The sequence below is a fragment of the Vigna unguiculata genome, chromosome 2 (assembly GCF_037176805.1).
Source record: "Vigna unguiculata cultivar grain cowpea cultivar isolate G323 ecotype 2 chromosome 2, ASM3717680v1, whole genome shotgun sequence".
Classification (NCBI taxonomy): Eukaryota; Viridiplantae; Streptophyta; class Magnoliopsida; order Fabales; family Fabaceae; genus Vigna; species Vigna unguiculata.
Genome location: NC_140793.1, coordinates 32,563,579 through 32,579,203, shown reverse-complemented (window position 1 = coordinate 32,579,203; position 15,625 = coordinate 32,563,579). Strand labels below are relative to the sequence as shown.

Sequence of the window (15,625 nt, the reverse complement as noted above, 5' to 3'; positions counted from 1 at the left end):
GTTTGGTTTGTTTCTGCAAATTTGTTGATATAGTGTAGAAGCATCGGGTTTGTGTGGACAGTAAGAACATCAAAAAAATTCGCTCTAACTTGGTGTCTGTGTCGTATGGGTTCCCCACCACTTTTTCTTCCATGGACCTTCAAACCCTAATCATCAACCCACTCTCACTCTCCTTTCTCCTCTCCCTCTCCATGTTCCGCCTCCGGTATACTTTCTTTCATTTTCTATGATTTTCAACTTCATCGTTTTTTTTTATTTATTTATTCATTTTATTTACTATTTGTGTTCGCTTTCTCTCTATTTTTGGTCTTCCCTTATCCTTCTTCGCATTTGCTTTGAACATATGTTTCCTTTTTGTAGTTTGAGTGGGATTACTGTGATTGTTGTAGGTTGAGCACGTGGTGTGTGTGTTTATTTTTTATTATTTTTTTAACATTTGGGTTAATGGTTCGGGGAAGCTAGATTTAGAATGTTATCTTTAAGTGTTGATTACGTTTTTTTTATTTATTTTTCGATAAATAGATTATTGGCTCTTGCAGGGTCTGGCAACTGTTTAATTTTTTTGCGCAACGGTGCGGATAAGGATCCTTATCTTTTCTATTTCTAGCTTGTGAAGGCTGAATTCTAATATTGCTTCATATTACTTTCTTTACATATTTGTTTGTTTGGACATTGTTTGATATCAGTCTAATGTGAAACACAATAAGCTCGTGTCAAGATATGTAATCAATGCTACAAGGTGTAACTGCAATTGGTAAAATTTGTTTACATGTATATATGTTTTGTATTTGTACCGAAAGCAGCATTCTCTGTTTTGGTTGCTTGCACATAATTTATGCGTGACGTGTATGAAAAAAAATGTTCTAACCAGCATTTGTGGCTCAATCAGGGGATTGTTGCACAAAACATTCACTTCTTATGTGGTTCTGTTGTGCATCTTGTTCTGGCTCGCCGGACATGGACTGTGCTCTTTGAATGGGATAGAAAATTCACCAGATTATGATGGTTGTGCATCTTTTGAGAAGAAATTTGATTTGGGTTCTTTGGATACCATTGTTAGTGACTCTAGTTTAGGCTATGGGTTCTCATCTTCCCATAATTTGGAAAAGGTGTGTCCGAACAGTCATTCGTTCTGCTTTCCATCAATGTTGTCTGAATTTTCTCATAAAGAGAAAATTGTGAAGGAAGCTTCTCAAGGAGAATCTGGCGGTCAATACAACAGTCCATTTTGTGTAGAGTTACCTCAGGATAGAAGGCAGACAAGTAATGAAAGTTGGTTGTCTGAACATGGTGTGTTTAGGTTACTTAATGGAGGGTTTGTCGCGTGTTCATTGAACTCCAGAGAGGGAGTAGATGGGGTACCACCTCGTCAAACTGAAGTCGCTTGTAAAGATGATATTTCTTCTTGTGGAGCTTCATCACTTAAGCAAAAGACAACACGCTTTTGGTCTAAAAACTCTGAGATTTCGAAATCAAATTCTTTTGATGGTTCTGTCTCACCCAATGTAAGGATTGGCCCGACTGTACTTGACTGGGGACAAAAATACTTGTATTCTTCTTCTTCAGCTTTTTTAACTGTAACAAATACATGCAATGATAGCTTATTAAACCTCTATGAGCCATTCAGCACAGATTTACAGTTCTATCCTTGTAACTTCAGTGACATTTCACTTAGACCTGGTGAATCAGCTTTAATTTGTTTTGTTTTCTTCCCAAAAAGTCTTGGTTTGTCTTCAGCTAGCCTGATTTTGCAGACAAGTTCTGGTGGATTCATAGTAGAAGCTAAAGGATATGCCACAGAGTCTCCTTTTGGAATTCAACCCCTATCAGGCGTGCAAATTTCTCCTGGTGGAAGGTTGAGCAAGAATTTTTCACTGTTCAATCCCTTTGATGAGACCCTCTATGTGGAGGAAATAACTGCCTGGATATCAATTTCTTCAGGGCATAATTATGTTGAAACCGAAGCAATTTGTAGGATAAATGATTTTCAGGGTTTTGATGCTTGGCTCTTCCCAACCATTAAGGATCGGTTGGTTGCAAATACTGGCCAATTTGGTTCACCAACTGTAGCAATCAGACCCCATAGGAACTGGAATATTGCTCCACATGGCTCTGAAACTCTCTTGGAGATGGATATTATGGTTGGATTTGAGGGAAAAATCTTTGGTGCATTTTGTTTGCATCTAGTGAGGCCCTCACAAGACACATCTGATATTATTATGGTTCCTATTGAAGCTGAAGTAGATAGCCATTCTGCCTGTGATACTGCTGGTATATTCATTTCAGCAACTCTTGAGGGTCTAGCCACATGTGATAGTGGTGAAATTGCTATCACTATCTCTCTTAGAAATGATGCTCCTCATGTTTTAAGTTTTGTTAAGGCCATAGAAGTTTCTGACACCCAGCTTTTCCGTATTAAGTTGAAAGAAGGTTTACTGCTTTTCCCTGGCACTGTTACTAAAGTTGGCATTATTTACTGTAGCCACCTCCACTTGGAGTTACATGACTTTTCACCTAAGTCCAGCTTGCAAGAGAACTGCAAACTTCTGATTCTTACTAATGACTCAAGTAATCCCCTGATTGAAATTCCATGTGAGGACATATTATATATCTGCTTTGAACATCAAAGGAAGATATATTCATCTGCTCAAGCAGAAGATAACCAACCCGACAAAACGAGAGCAGGGTATACAGGCAGAAGCATGCAGTTGCGACCAAATGTCAAGGTAAGTTGATTCTGATCTTGCAAAGGTTGATGAACTGTTTATTTTATAAATAAAAGTTGAGACCATTGAGTGATGAATATTGTCTATTATTTATTTATTCAGTAATTTTTTAAGAATGGGGTATTTTAATTAAATCTAGGGCGTATTTTGTAAATGCCTTGGAGGAAGTATGTTCCTATGATTATTATGTAGTTTTTCCTCTGGTATCATAGTGCATAAAATACTGAACTTGACAATTCTTGTAATCTATATGCTTATATTGTTGTAAGTTAATTATGTGGCATTGGGGAATTTTAATTTAAATCAATTTTGGGCATTGTTAATGTATGTATTTTAATTTTTTTCTATTTTGCGATCTGTTCCTCCAATCCTTTGAGAATTTTGTTTGACAGGTCTGAGAGTTGAGAAATATAATGGCTAGCATGCTCAAGGATAAAGGTTTTAAATAACAATTTCAATATAATCAACCAATTAACTTTTAGGCATGAGAAAAAAGTTTAGCAAATAATCAAGCTTATCTATTTATTTTAAACTATATTACCCCGTGATACAAATAAATGGATATCTCTGTCATCAACTTATACAGTATACAGAAATTGTTTGCGTCAAATAGTAGGATGGCCTTCTTTACCATTGTTTGAAATTTCTGTCTAACCTTGTCTTACCCTTCTCTCTTTTCTTGACTACTTTTATTTCCATTTGTCTTTAAACAATTAGCTGTATAAAAGAATTTGTGGTCATGACATACAGCAATAGATACTATCGGAAACAATTTTACTCAGTTTTCTTTAAATTATTAAGCCATTTTTGTATAAATTACTCCGTAAGCAGTTATGGGAGAAAAATAAGAAGGTAAAGAAAATAAATTGAGCTCCCCGAGAACTACATGATGCACTTTTAGCTTTTAGAGAAGTTTGATGAGAGAACTTCTGTAAAAGCTAAGTGCATATGTTGATTTTTATCTTATGAAAGAAGTTCAATTCCTTTTACCTTGTTTCTTCTAGTAGCGTGCATGGAGAAGTTTATTTAAGCAAAGCCTTAGCCTACTTGATTATTGATACTTATTTCTAATTTCAAGTAGCCATTAAAGTAAAATTTTTCTGTTACTTTTATTTGAAGGTTTTAGAGACAGAAGATGTCGATGAACTGGTTCTTGCAAACTGGAAGTCTCAAGGAACCATTGGTGGCATGTCTGTGCTTGAAGACCGTGAAGTGTTATTTCCGATGATTCAGGTCGGAAGTTATGTCTCGAGGTGGATCACTGTAAAGAATCCCAGTCAACATCCTGTTGTGGTGCAGCTTATCTTGAATTCAGGAGAAATAATTAATCAATGTAAGGGTTTAAGTGATTTATTACACCCTTCTTCATCTAGTAATTTGGTTATTGATGAAGGTGCTACTCCAAAAAGGTATGGGTTCTCTATACCAGAGAATGCGGTAACAGAGGCATATGTACAACCTCATGATCATGTAACTTTGGGACCAATAACTTTTTATCCTTCTGATCGATGTGGGTGGAGTGGTTCAGCATTGATAAGAAATAATCTTTCAGGTGTTGAGTGGATACCTTTAAAAGGATATGGAGGGTTGCATTCTCTAGTATTGCTGGAGAGGTCTGAACATGTTGACAGTGTAGATTTTGATTTGAAAATGCCCAAGACACTCAACTTTTCTCTTACATATACTTTACTTCACATGAAAGAGATAACTTCTACCTGTTCACAACATTTAGTGAAAGAGTTATATGCCAAAAATACTGGAGACTTGCCATTAGAGGTTAAAAGTATCAGAGTTTCTGGGAGAGACTGTGGATTGGATGGTTTTAAGATTCTATTTTGTAAGGGTTTTACTCTTGAGCCTGGGGAATCAACTAAACTTCTGATTTCACATCAAACTGATTTTTCTGCAGCTGTGGTGCGTCGAGATCTTGAACTAGTCTTGGCAACTGGTATTTTTCTGTTACCTATGAAAGCAAGTTTCCCTTATGATATGCTAGGTAACTGCAAGAGATCCATGTATTGGATGAGAGTGAAGAGATCCCTTCTAGGATTCATCCTTATTGCATCCTTAATATTTCTGATGTTTTGTTTCCTATTTCCTCAAACCACTCAATCGGGCTTCTTGGATTTCTCTTGGAAGAATGATGATAGCTTGGTCCACGCCACCATAAAAAGTGCTGGAAAATCCAGTTTGTTACATCATGACCAGAGAAAGAGTAAGCTCTCTATGTCTAGTAAGATGAATCATCTAATGGAGGCCTCTACTGGCAAATATTCATATGGTCAAGAAGAGAATCCATCTAAACTGGAAATTTCTCAGCATTTGATACAGACTTCTGAAAGTGATGAACAGACTAGTCATGCATTTGATACACAAAGTGATAGGAAATTGTCATCCACAGATGTTCAGAGCTGTGATCCAATGAAAACATCTGAGTTGGGTTATCTCACAGTCAAAACTGGTAAAGAAAAGGGTAGAAGAAGAAGGAGGAAGAGTCTCGGTGCCAAATTGGCGGCACTGTCTGAAGTTTCAAGTAGTCAAAGTGGGAATTCTACACCCTCATCACCTTTATCCCCTACTCTCTCTGCTACATCTAAATGTAACTGGTCACTGTCTCTGGATGTAGAGCAACCTTCCGAGGCTCTTAGTTCAATGACACAGGTGGCTACCCAACATTCTTCCAATGACCAACCTTCTGCCCTAGCTGCTGAGTCAAATATATTGAAGCCTGCCTTTTCACAAAGATGCAGCAATAGTACGTCTTCTCAAGTGCTACATTCAGCTTCAAGAAGTGTTACCAGATTACCCGTTCAGATACCTTGTGCTACTTCTCCCATTCCTGCGAACACTTTTCCGTCTCCCTTGGGCTCAAAATCTACTGTTAACTCGCATGCTAGAGCTCCTGGATCCCAACTTCACAACCAAACAGCTGTTCACTCACGCGAGGCTGGACTTGCAAATGAGTATACATATGATATTTGGGGTGATCATTTTTCTGGACTTCACTTGTTACTTCCAAAAAATGTTACCTCCATGAATTCAAGTCTCGTGGAAAATAATTTCGACAGCTTTTTTGTAAGAGGTCCACAAAACCTTGTGACAAATTCTCAAGAAGGTTAATAAGTTGAAAAACGACTTTATTTAACGTTTTGTTGCCTCCCCTCCAGGCCTATGTTAGTAACAAAAATAAAGGTCTGGATAAAGCCGTCGCAGCTGCACACGTGCACACTCACTCTGATCTATAGTAGTGTAACAGTAATTATAATTCTGTGACTATTATAACAAAATTAGTGAATGAAAGTTATATAACAATTATACATGGTAAGGCGAAAAGAAAAATAGCGAAAATCACGTGTCTGGTGTGGTTGGTCTGAATTTAATTTGTGGCACGTGCTGATGATGGTCATATCCATGTCATGAGATAATAAAAACTGTGCTGTTAGAGTCATGAGAATTTATGGAGGTTACTTTTTTGTGTTGCAAAAGAACACCCAGTCTTTCTTTTGCAACTGTAGACGTGCGTTAGAAATTTTCTTCAATGGATAAAGTTGATATGGGATTCCTTTGCAGCATATTTTGAAACCACTCAAGAATCTGGTGCTTGTATACCACTGAGCATAGCTTTACGTCCATAAACTCTTGATTGAGCTCCAAGTAATTAAATTTTTTACTGGTCTGAACGCAGATGCCGTTATTTTCAGCAGGGAAATTTTTATTATAGTTTTCTTTCACTCCGTCTGTGTTCTTCATTCCTGCTCTGTGGAAGAGCCAATAATAAAGAAAGACCTTTGGAATATATTTTTTTAATTGGGGACTATTATAAGTTTTTTTCTTGTCGTTAAATTTGCATCATGAACAGAGTTATGTTCTTATCAGAATTTGATGGAGTATGTCTCTAAAGTGGAATACAGGACTTTCAAGAGCTAAGCTTTTTTTCTTTTGGTGGGAGAGTTCCAAATTTTAAAGAAAAACATAAAAAGACCTATTTGTAAAAGACATTTTGATGCTTATACATAAAGATATAAAGAATATGAATCGAGTCTTATAGTTGAATGTTAATTAAGTATAAATTCTTGATTGAGTACTTGTATTTATAGACTTTATAGATCATGAATAAACAAATATATTTAATCGAATTATGTTACTTGAATATAATAAATATTATACAATGAAGATATTAATATCTTTAAAAAATTAAATAATAAATTATTATATTTTTTTATCGACAACATGAATATATAATAAAATATAATTATAAATTATTATATCCTAAAATATTAATCGTAAATAAAATATTTCATAATATACTGAGAATATAACAAAATTTGATAACTAGTTATTATATCATAAAATATTATTTGTAAATATTTAAAAAATATATGATAATATACTAGGTCATGTACAAATTACAATCACTTAATCATTTTAGTTATATTTGGGACCATCTCTCCTCATGATGCAGGATCCAGACGTTGACCATAGCAGCAGCCAAAGAGCTAAATCTGAAGTATGCAATCCTGTACTTTTTGTGTATTCAGACAGATAGTCGCATTTTGAAGATTGAAAATATTAAGAGTGAGGTGCAAAGTTGCATAAAGTGGAGAAGCTTGTATATCGGTACTTTAGTTATAATACCGTTATTATGACATCATGGGCTCTCCACAAAAACTGAAAGGGACTACTCACTCTATAAGTCCATTCAATTGGTCCCATGCTAATTCAATTTCGCAATTGCTTCCTGTACCTTCATGTTTTCTTCTTACACCTCTTTATATTCGGCATCAACTTTATTATTATTATTATTGTTTTGTTTGATGAATTCGAAATTAACCCTTTTTTTTTCACTTCCTACTTGTTCTATCACAAAAAGGAAAAGATGGCATTTGTTTTTTAAATGTGAACTTTAGAAGGAAAATATAGAAGTGTAAAAAGTAATTGCCCTTAAAAAAACGTAGCAAATTGTGGTCCAAGTTCCGATCTTGGACCATTTCCCACACCATTCCAACATCAGAACCGGCACTGTCACTATGTAGTACAAAACATGAGTATTGGAGGAATACTTCCAACACAATTCTTGACTTTACCATTATATGCGCACAACTTCCTTTTTCTAATTTTTATTTTAGTGCACTTGTACCAAAAAAACTATAGGCATATTTACTAGACTTCACATGCCTTTTCTTTCTTTTGTTCCTTTAGAACCATCCAAGATCTACTATCGTCTCATAGATAAAATAATCTTAACAAAAATAACTTTTATATTTGTAAAAGAAAAAGATAGTCCCATAGATAAAGAAGAACATTATCAGCTAAATTTTTTTTAGGTATCAAAGCATCATTAACCTTTATCCCAAACCATAGGATAATATGTTTATGAGTATCGAATATTATATAGTATTTATATTTATATTAATATGTGATTTAAACTTATTTATATCAAATAATAGTGTTCATTAATTACCTACAAAAGTGAAAAGTGAAAAGGTAGGTTTGGAAAAAGTTATTGGGGTGTGGCAATGTCCTACCAAAACTGGTTTCTTGGTGTGACAGCAAAGAATGGAGTGTGCGTAGGGTTTGGGGTTCATTATTGTGTTCCAATGGTTGAGCACAGTACTGATAGCCAGGCACATACATTGACATGCTAAAACCTCATAGTTTTTGGTCGATGAAGATACAGAGCAAAGTGTAAGAATAAAACATTTATTACTAGGTCAAAAGTTATAGCTATTAGTTAGGGTATAATTCTTTTTAATAAAGAGTATAACTTGTCAAAATACTATAGTTTATTTAGTCTCTGTCATGGGACAATTGATGTCACATGCAACAATTTTTTCCTTAGCAATTGTCCAATTATTAGAATCGAGCACTTACCACTAGAACAAAAGTTACACCTATTAGTTAGGGTATAACTCTTTTTACCTAAAAGTATAACTTGTCCAAACATTACGATTCAATTATAACTCGACCCATTTAATCTCTACCACGAAACAATTGATATTACATGCAACGAACAAGTTTCATTTATAAATCAAAGGCAGAAAGACAAATAAAAATCAATAATATCGACAATTTTTGATTACACTGTTTGATTTTGTGTTGTTTCACTTGTTTACAACTTGTGATTAATGTTTTAAAAATGTTTGAGATTAATCTAATTCTATTTTTTTTAAGTGCTGTCGTATCAAAATCAGTATATTCTTAAGACAGACATACAGAAAAATACAGAAAAAAAAAAAATCCAAATTCAAGTTATATGTCTGATACAATATAATTTTAACATTTCAGTATTAAACATAACAAATTAAAACTTCAACAATAGTAAAAGCCACCCTCGTTGATTGTGCATTAAATTGGTTTGAACATATATACAAGTCATTGAATATGTTTTTGCTTGTCTTCTCTCAAATCTTTACATTTCCTGTGCATGCAAGATCATAACCGGTGAGCTTTCAAAAAAAATCTTCCACAGTTTTACAAGCCATAAGGAAAAGAAACAAAGATGTCAAAATAAAGAAACTTAGTTTATAAAGGTCGGTTCACCATTTGTTGAGCCAAAAAATATCAACTTAACCTAAATGATTTTTTTATGAAGGATAAATTTTGTAATCTAGTTCGACCAATTAGAAGTTGTTAAGTTAGTGAGTTGACTTACTTAGGAACGACTCATTCTTATAATTTATTTTATATATTTATTATTGTACAATGAAAGTAAATTACTCAATTTATTTTTTTATAATGATAAAATTAAAGTGTTTACATAATTTTTTAAATATAATTATAAAGATGATAGTTGAAGATTAAAATATAAATGTATATTACTTGAAAACAAATAAATTAAACATCTAAACTATTTAAACTTTATTGAATAACATTCTAGTATTTAAAAAGATCGTAAATTTATATAATTAAAAATTTTAAAAAAATATAAAAATTAATAAAGTATTGTTGGTAGGTTACGTGTGGACCCAACTTCAACCTAGATTCAAATTTGTTTTTCCGATCTAACCTGATTCTATATCGAGAGAAACCAGATTGGCTTAGAGATTAGAATCCATGAATTTAAATAGATGTATGGTAAGGTGCATAGATGATATAATAACTTAGCTTGGCTTCAATGGAAATTATTCTTTTTTTTCCAAAACTCCAAATATAATGTGAGGCAAATTCAAAGAAAACCAGACACACGCACTACGTGATGTGGGGTAACAAAAATTTCATTTTTACATATCAGATTACAAATAAGAAAATGGGATGAAGGGTTTCCCATATATAGTACAGATGCACCACTTAATGCTAACATACTTGTAATTTTCGGGACAGTAATATATTTATATATACTGATGTTTTAAAATATATTAATTTTTTTTAATATATCAATATCTATGTTATCAAAACTTAGAAGAGGGACATTCCAAAAACTTGGCTGGGAATCAACTTTTCATGTCCTCATTTTCTTTCATCTAAATTTTTTATTCTATTTTAATTTTTGAGCAATAACCAATTCAATCTTCCCTTAGATGTCTATTTTAGACATTTCGTTGTTATTTAAGGATATTAATATCTGGATATCATATATATATATGTCTCTCATCTCTCTTTCCTTTATCTAAATTCTGAATTAGCTCGATATACCTATTTATTATTCTCCCTTCTAAAATAATACTCCCTCCCTTCTAAACTAATCATCTTAATTGTTTAATTTTTTATTTCAGAACAGGAACATTTAAGTTTTTGAAGCTATTTCTCAATAACAACTATATAGTAAGAGGACAAACTAATATATTATTACTTGTATTTATTAGTTGAAAAAACATAAATATTGTAGAATAATTTATGACAAAAATAGGTGAAAATTTGAGAATATTTTGTTAAAAATGTATCAACTAAGTATTTGTATTTGTTAAACCATGTTGCATATTAAAATACTATCACTTTATTGAAAATAGTCTAAGTGTGAGTCAAAAGTCCCATATTGGATACAAAAGATAAAATTAAACAATATATAAAATTAAAAATCTATAACCACATTGTCTTAAAATTTCGAAATAAAAGTGTTGTCAAATGTTTTATATGTATAAAAACAATGTCATATATATAAAATTGCAATCTTTCAATGACTATAACTCTAATCCATATATAACAAAAACATATGAAGAAATATTTATGATTATATCAAATTAAGAATGTAATTAAATACATTATAAACTATCTATACAACAAGAAGTGATAAAAATAACTCCAAAGTTACCATTCATTCAAATAATTTCATTTTAAGATTCAATGATTCTAAAAAAAATTATTTTTAACTTAATTCCTTTTGATGTATTTATACAAAATCTCCTTTACCAGAAAAGTGCATAGCACAATTCCAGAAAATGATGTATCTGTAGGTAGTGCAGAGGATAACATGTGTTGTTGGGTGTATGATAGCGATAGTCGGAGATATTGAACAGCTGGGAGAATTTCTTTTCACTGTTTAATTCAGAAACTTTAATGATAAAGGCATAATCTTTTGTTATTCATCACCAATATGTCCTCAATGCACTGGAAAACTTGATTAGAGATATCAGTAAAATTAACTCCTTTCACCCCTCATACTCTCCCAGTAAATGTTCTTTCTCTAATATTACCCTAAATCACACATGATTTAGTAAAAGCAGCATAGTATTTATTACTGAGGAATCTGAGAATGTGTAGAGGAACGCAGTGAGTAAAAAACAAAGAAAGAACTTGCAAAGAAAACAAAACAAACTTGGCATTATAAGCAATAAATAAACCATTATAAAAGCTTGCTTCTTACTCTTACTAGCGAAGTGCACTCACAAATTTGTCTTATAATTTTGCTCAGAATTTAGAGACAACAACACATTCCATTGGGTATGTTTAGGAATGCATCAAAATGTTCATGACCACTTCAAAGGAGCAAATTAAAATTTCCTATTTAATAACAAAACATCTGAAAAACCCAGATATATTGAAGATGAAGCTCAGATAACAACAGTGAGTCCACTTTCTTATTCTTCAGAAGTATCTTTAATTGGACAGAATCTAATAAATACTACTACATGTAAAACATTAATTTCCAATGTCGCATGAAGCTCATATCTAAATTCCAAAATAAATGTATTTAGTTACACGTCACAGTCTGTGACATGTAACACAGTCCACAAAGAATCTCTCACTCTTCCATGTCTGTCAACCACGTTTATTTGTTGCAACATGAATGTTGCATGGTAGAAAAAAATATGATTAACCAAATCAAATCAGTTTTGGTTTGATTATGGTTTTCATATAAAGTTAGTGTTTGGAACAACTCTGGAACATTTACATTGGTACATGGATGAGGCAACGAGCTTAAAGGCTCGTCCTTTTCTTCCTCCTTCGTCTATGGTGGGTTTGTTTTCAATCTGTTCGATATCTTTTAATGTTATGCAAAACAAAGACCCCTGTCTTATTTTTTTAACGCTTGTCTTCCATGTCTTTCCCTGCTTTCTCAGTTTTTTCTGTGACTCTGTCTCCAAAGTTGGTGTTGCTATCATTGCTCATTACCGTTTGGGAGGATTACTTTATCAAAGTCATAAAACTTGTACATGTTTCATCGTTTTTTGCAGTACTAGATTGCATTGTTTTCCTAATGGTTTTTCGGGAAAGTGATCACACAAAGGTTGAATACCAGAGCAATGAAACCACCTTTAAATGATGGCAAAGTAATTTCTTCCTGTTTAACAAGCTTAGCTGATTTCTTTCTTTCTTTCTATCTTTTTCTGTTCAGTTGCAACTTGCAACATCTTCTAAAAAAAATAGTCATGTAAGGTTTCTGTCATATGTTGCATGAAAGCATCCAAGTTTTTGGCACAAAGCTTAAACGAGTTCTTCAAAACCAGCGTAACTGACGTAGAGTCTTTCATATTTAATCAGCAATCTCGAGTTTAAAATCCTGATTTTTTTTCTTTTCATAAAAATCTTGACTCTTACTCTTTCACAGGATAGCTCGTTAAAAAAGTTCCAAATGGTTGAAAAATAAAACGGTTTCATTTCTCATGAAAAACAAAGAAATCTTGGCCTTCTGCCTTTTCTTTTTCCTGCATAAAGTTTGCATAACATATTTTCATTGAATGTGCAAAGCAGGATAAGATGGAAACTCGAGGGACTAAGGCAATGGTGGCAATGGAGAAAACCATAGAAAATGAGCGTAGCTCCAATAGAGAAAGGAAAATGGCTTTGATACAAGATGTGTGTGAATGATATTCATATTCCTTTTGTGCTTTAACTCACCTAAGCGTTTTTTCTACAACCCCTTTGTCATTGTAGTTATGTGTTAAATCTGTGCAGGTTGACAAGTTGAAGAGAAAGCTTAGACTCGAAGAGAATGTTCACAGAGTGTTAGAAAGAGCATTTACAAGACCTTTGGGATCCCTTCCTCGTCTTCCTCCTTATCTTCCCCCACATGTTAGTATCTGTCTTCTGCTTTTCCTTGTGTGCATAGGTGGAACCCAGAAGTGGTCAATGAATGAAGCATGTTTTTCTTTTAAACAGATTGAAGTGTTTCACGCCATAGAATTACGAAAACCCCAGATGAAGTCATATATATCATTTGTATCTAAATTGCATTGAACTTTTATTTATTTCTACTTATTTTATACATTGAATTTTAGATACTAAAGCTTGTGACTGAAGTAGCAGTATTGGAGGAGGAGGTGGTTAGACTAGAAGAAAACGTTGTGAATTTCAGACAAGCTCTATATCAGGAAGCTGTCTACATTTCCTCTAAGTGGAAATCAGAATATTTGAGGGACTCAATGGACTAGAACTCCATCAGAAGCTCCAAATATCAAACATCAAAATCCTTTTCCCAAAGTGAGCATAATAGAACTACCTAGGGCTCAACTTTCTCTTCGTAGAAGTGATTATAGTAGAAAACTGTTATCTGACATTGTCACTGATCACTCTTGCAGGCTAGTGAACAGGAAACAACTGCACATCAAACAGGAACTGCTATCATCAATCCCAGAAGAGGGGTAGCAAAAGAGAAGCCACTATTTTATAGCTCTCTAAAGGATAAGCAATCACTGGAAAAGAAAATGGCCAAATTCATTACAACAGTGAAGAAGTCTGTAATCAAACAAGAATTAGATGATGTGTATGCAGATCACTTGAAGTTGCAGGTATGCAACAGTGTCCAATTATTACTGTTTCAATGCAAAAAAAGAACTGAGCTGTCATTCACTTTGCTTGTTCAGATGGAGAAGAGATTAATGCACAAAGAAAGAGCTTTTGAGTTCCTCAAGTTCATTAGATGATAAGGAGTCAGAGGATATTGTCAAGTGCTTATGTAGAATCTTTATGAGAATAGGTACATTCAATGACAAATTAGGGTAATCAAAAATAACTTCCAGTTCTGCATCTGCATGCAGAAAGGAAATGTGATCCCTATGGTATCTTTTCAGAATCCGAAGTGAGAGATATTGGTGCATATAATAGTTTATGTGAGTCTAAAGCCTCAAATGTCGATATTGATCAAACAGGAAGTGTAGTGTTTCAGATCCATAGATTAAAGTAAGTTTAAACCAGTAATTAAGCTGATGGTTGCTACTATGTGTGTCTACCTAACCTAATAAACAATATTCAGGTGCTATTCAGGAAACTCATCAAGAGAAACTTACATTTTGGATAAACACTTACAATTCATGCATGTTAAATGTAAGATTCCTTTCTGTCACTGATTTACTACTTTTCACTACATCGTAAGACCGAAGAGTTGGGCCTTTGTTTGGGGACTTGATTCAAATTTGAAATCTATCATCTTAGTTTACCTAACATGTTGACGGTACCCCACAATTATTTGGGTTATATTTTAGGCATATTTAGAGTCCGGCATACCTGAGAGTCCTTAAATGATTGTGGTTCTAATGCAGAAGGTACAATATTCTCTACATCTGTCTTCTAAGAAAGTATTCAAAGAATCAGAAACATTGCTGGTTACTAGGTCCTCTAATTGAATTGATCCTTGCTGCATCCCATGTTGAAATGAGTGGTTCTCTCAGTGCACTTTTATCTGGACTTCTAATGACTGATTTGTGCTGCTAGAATTTAAGAAAATACTAATGAGAAAGGAAAATGAAATAAAAAGTCTATCATCATTCTATGTATTTTATGGCAGATTGAAGCAATGTCTACACCAACTCAATGCTTGTGCTGTGTCAGGCTACAATAAAAGTGGGTGGCCAGCTGCTAAACGTAATTATAATTGAGCATTTCATCTTTAGACTTCCTTATCACCTGATGTTTGTAAGCACCCGGTGTACTTTCTTGATCATGCTTTGTAAATTACAATTCTTCCCTTGATTTTCATCATAGCTTCCTGCAACAGACGTGCCCAAAAGCTGTGAAAAATGACGAGATGAAAGTGCGAAGTATGTGTGGCTTGGAGTGGTAAGAGCTTTTGGTTACAATTGCACGTTCCTGTGGAAACTGGTCTTCACATGTGGTATCTGTTTCTCAAATTAGACAGTATTGTTGTTATGTGAACACTGAGTAATGATTTCTTAGTTTTAAGTTGGTTTGTGATCACTTATTTGTCTGACAATGTATGATCAAACCAAATCTATCATGCGATATGAAAACAATTTTACTTGAATCAAAATTGGATTTCTTTTTTTCAGAACAAAATCTCATTTCTGGGATAGGAACTGACACTATAATACAAAATTAAAAATCTCTCCATTTTTCATTGTTAGGGTCAATAAAAAACGTTTGAATTATTAAATGTTACAGACTATATTTCTTTCTTGATGTGGATAAAATATTTATGTATCTCCCTGGTTTTTCTGAACTGATGGAACCAATGTGTTTTTGTAATAGGTTCCTAGAAATGCTGTTGTAGGAAATATGCATAAACT

General features: G+C 33.4%; 2 protein-coding genes across 3 annotated transcripts in view; both read left to right on the top strand.

The window, feature by feature from the left end:
• LOC114173467 (uncharacterized) overlaps positions 1 to 5,871 on the top strand; it is a 5,874-nt gene extending 3 nt beyond the window's left edge. The window contains exons 1-4 of one of the 2 annotated variants that reach the window (XM_028057898.2): positions 21 to 205; positions 540 to 572; positions 890 to 2,726; positions 3,846 to 5,871. In XM_028057898.2, coding sequence (XP_027913699.1) covers positions 132 to 205; positions 540 to 572; positions 890 to 2,726; positions 3,846 to 5,846 — 3,945 coding nt within the window. In that variant the 5' untranslated portion in view covers positions 21 to 131 and the 3' untranslated portion in view covers positions 5,847 to 5,871. Of the gene's footprint in view, positions 206 to 539; positions 573 to 889; positions 2,727 to 3,845 lie in introns of both variants that reach the window. The other variant, XM_028057899.2, reaches the window with a different exon arrangement.
• A 6,029-nt stretch (positions 5,872 to 11,900) lies between these two features.
• Positions 11,901 to 15,493, top strand: LOC114167533 (ternary complex factor MIP1 leucine-zipper protein (Protein of unknown function, DUF547)). The gene is given in 11 exon segments (XM_085670199.1): positions 11,901 to 12,116; positions 12,855 to 12,959; positions 13,059 to 13,175; positions 13,382 to 13,587; positions 13,589 to 13,743; positions 13,746 to 13,891; positions 13,967 to 13,999; positions 14,001 to 14,146; positions 14,148 to 14,282; positions 14,356 to 14,426; positions 14,887 to 15,493. Coding segments are annotated over 11 exon segments (1,173 nt in total). The 5' UTR covers positions 11,901 to 12,062; the 3' UTR covers positions 14,892 to 15,493.
• Positions 15,494 to 15,625: the final 132 nt, after the last annotated feature.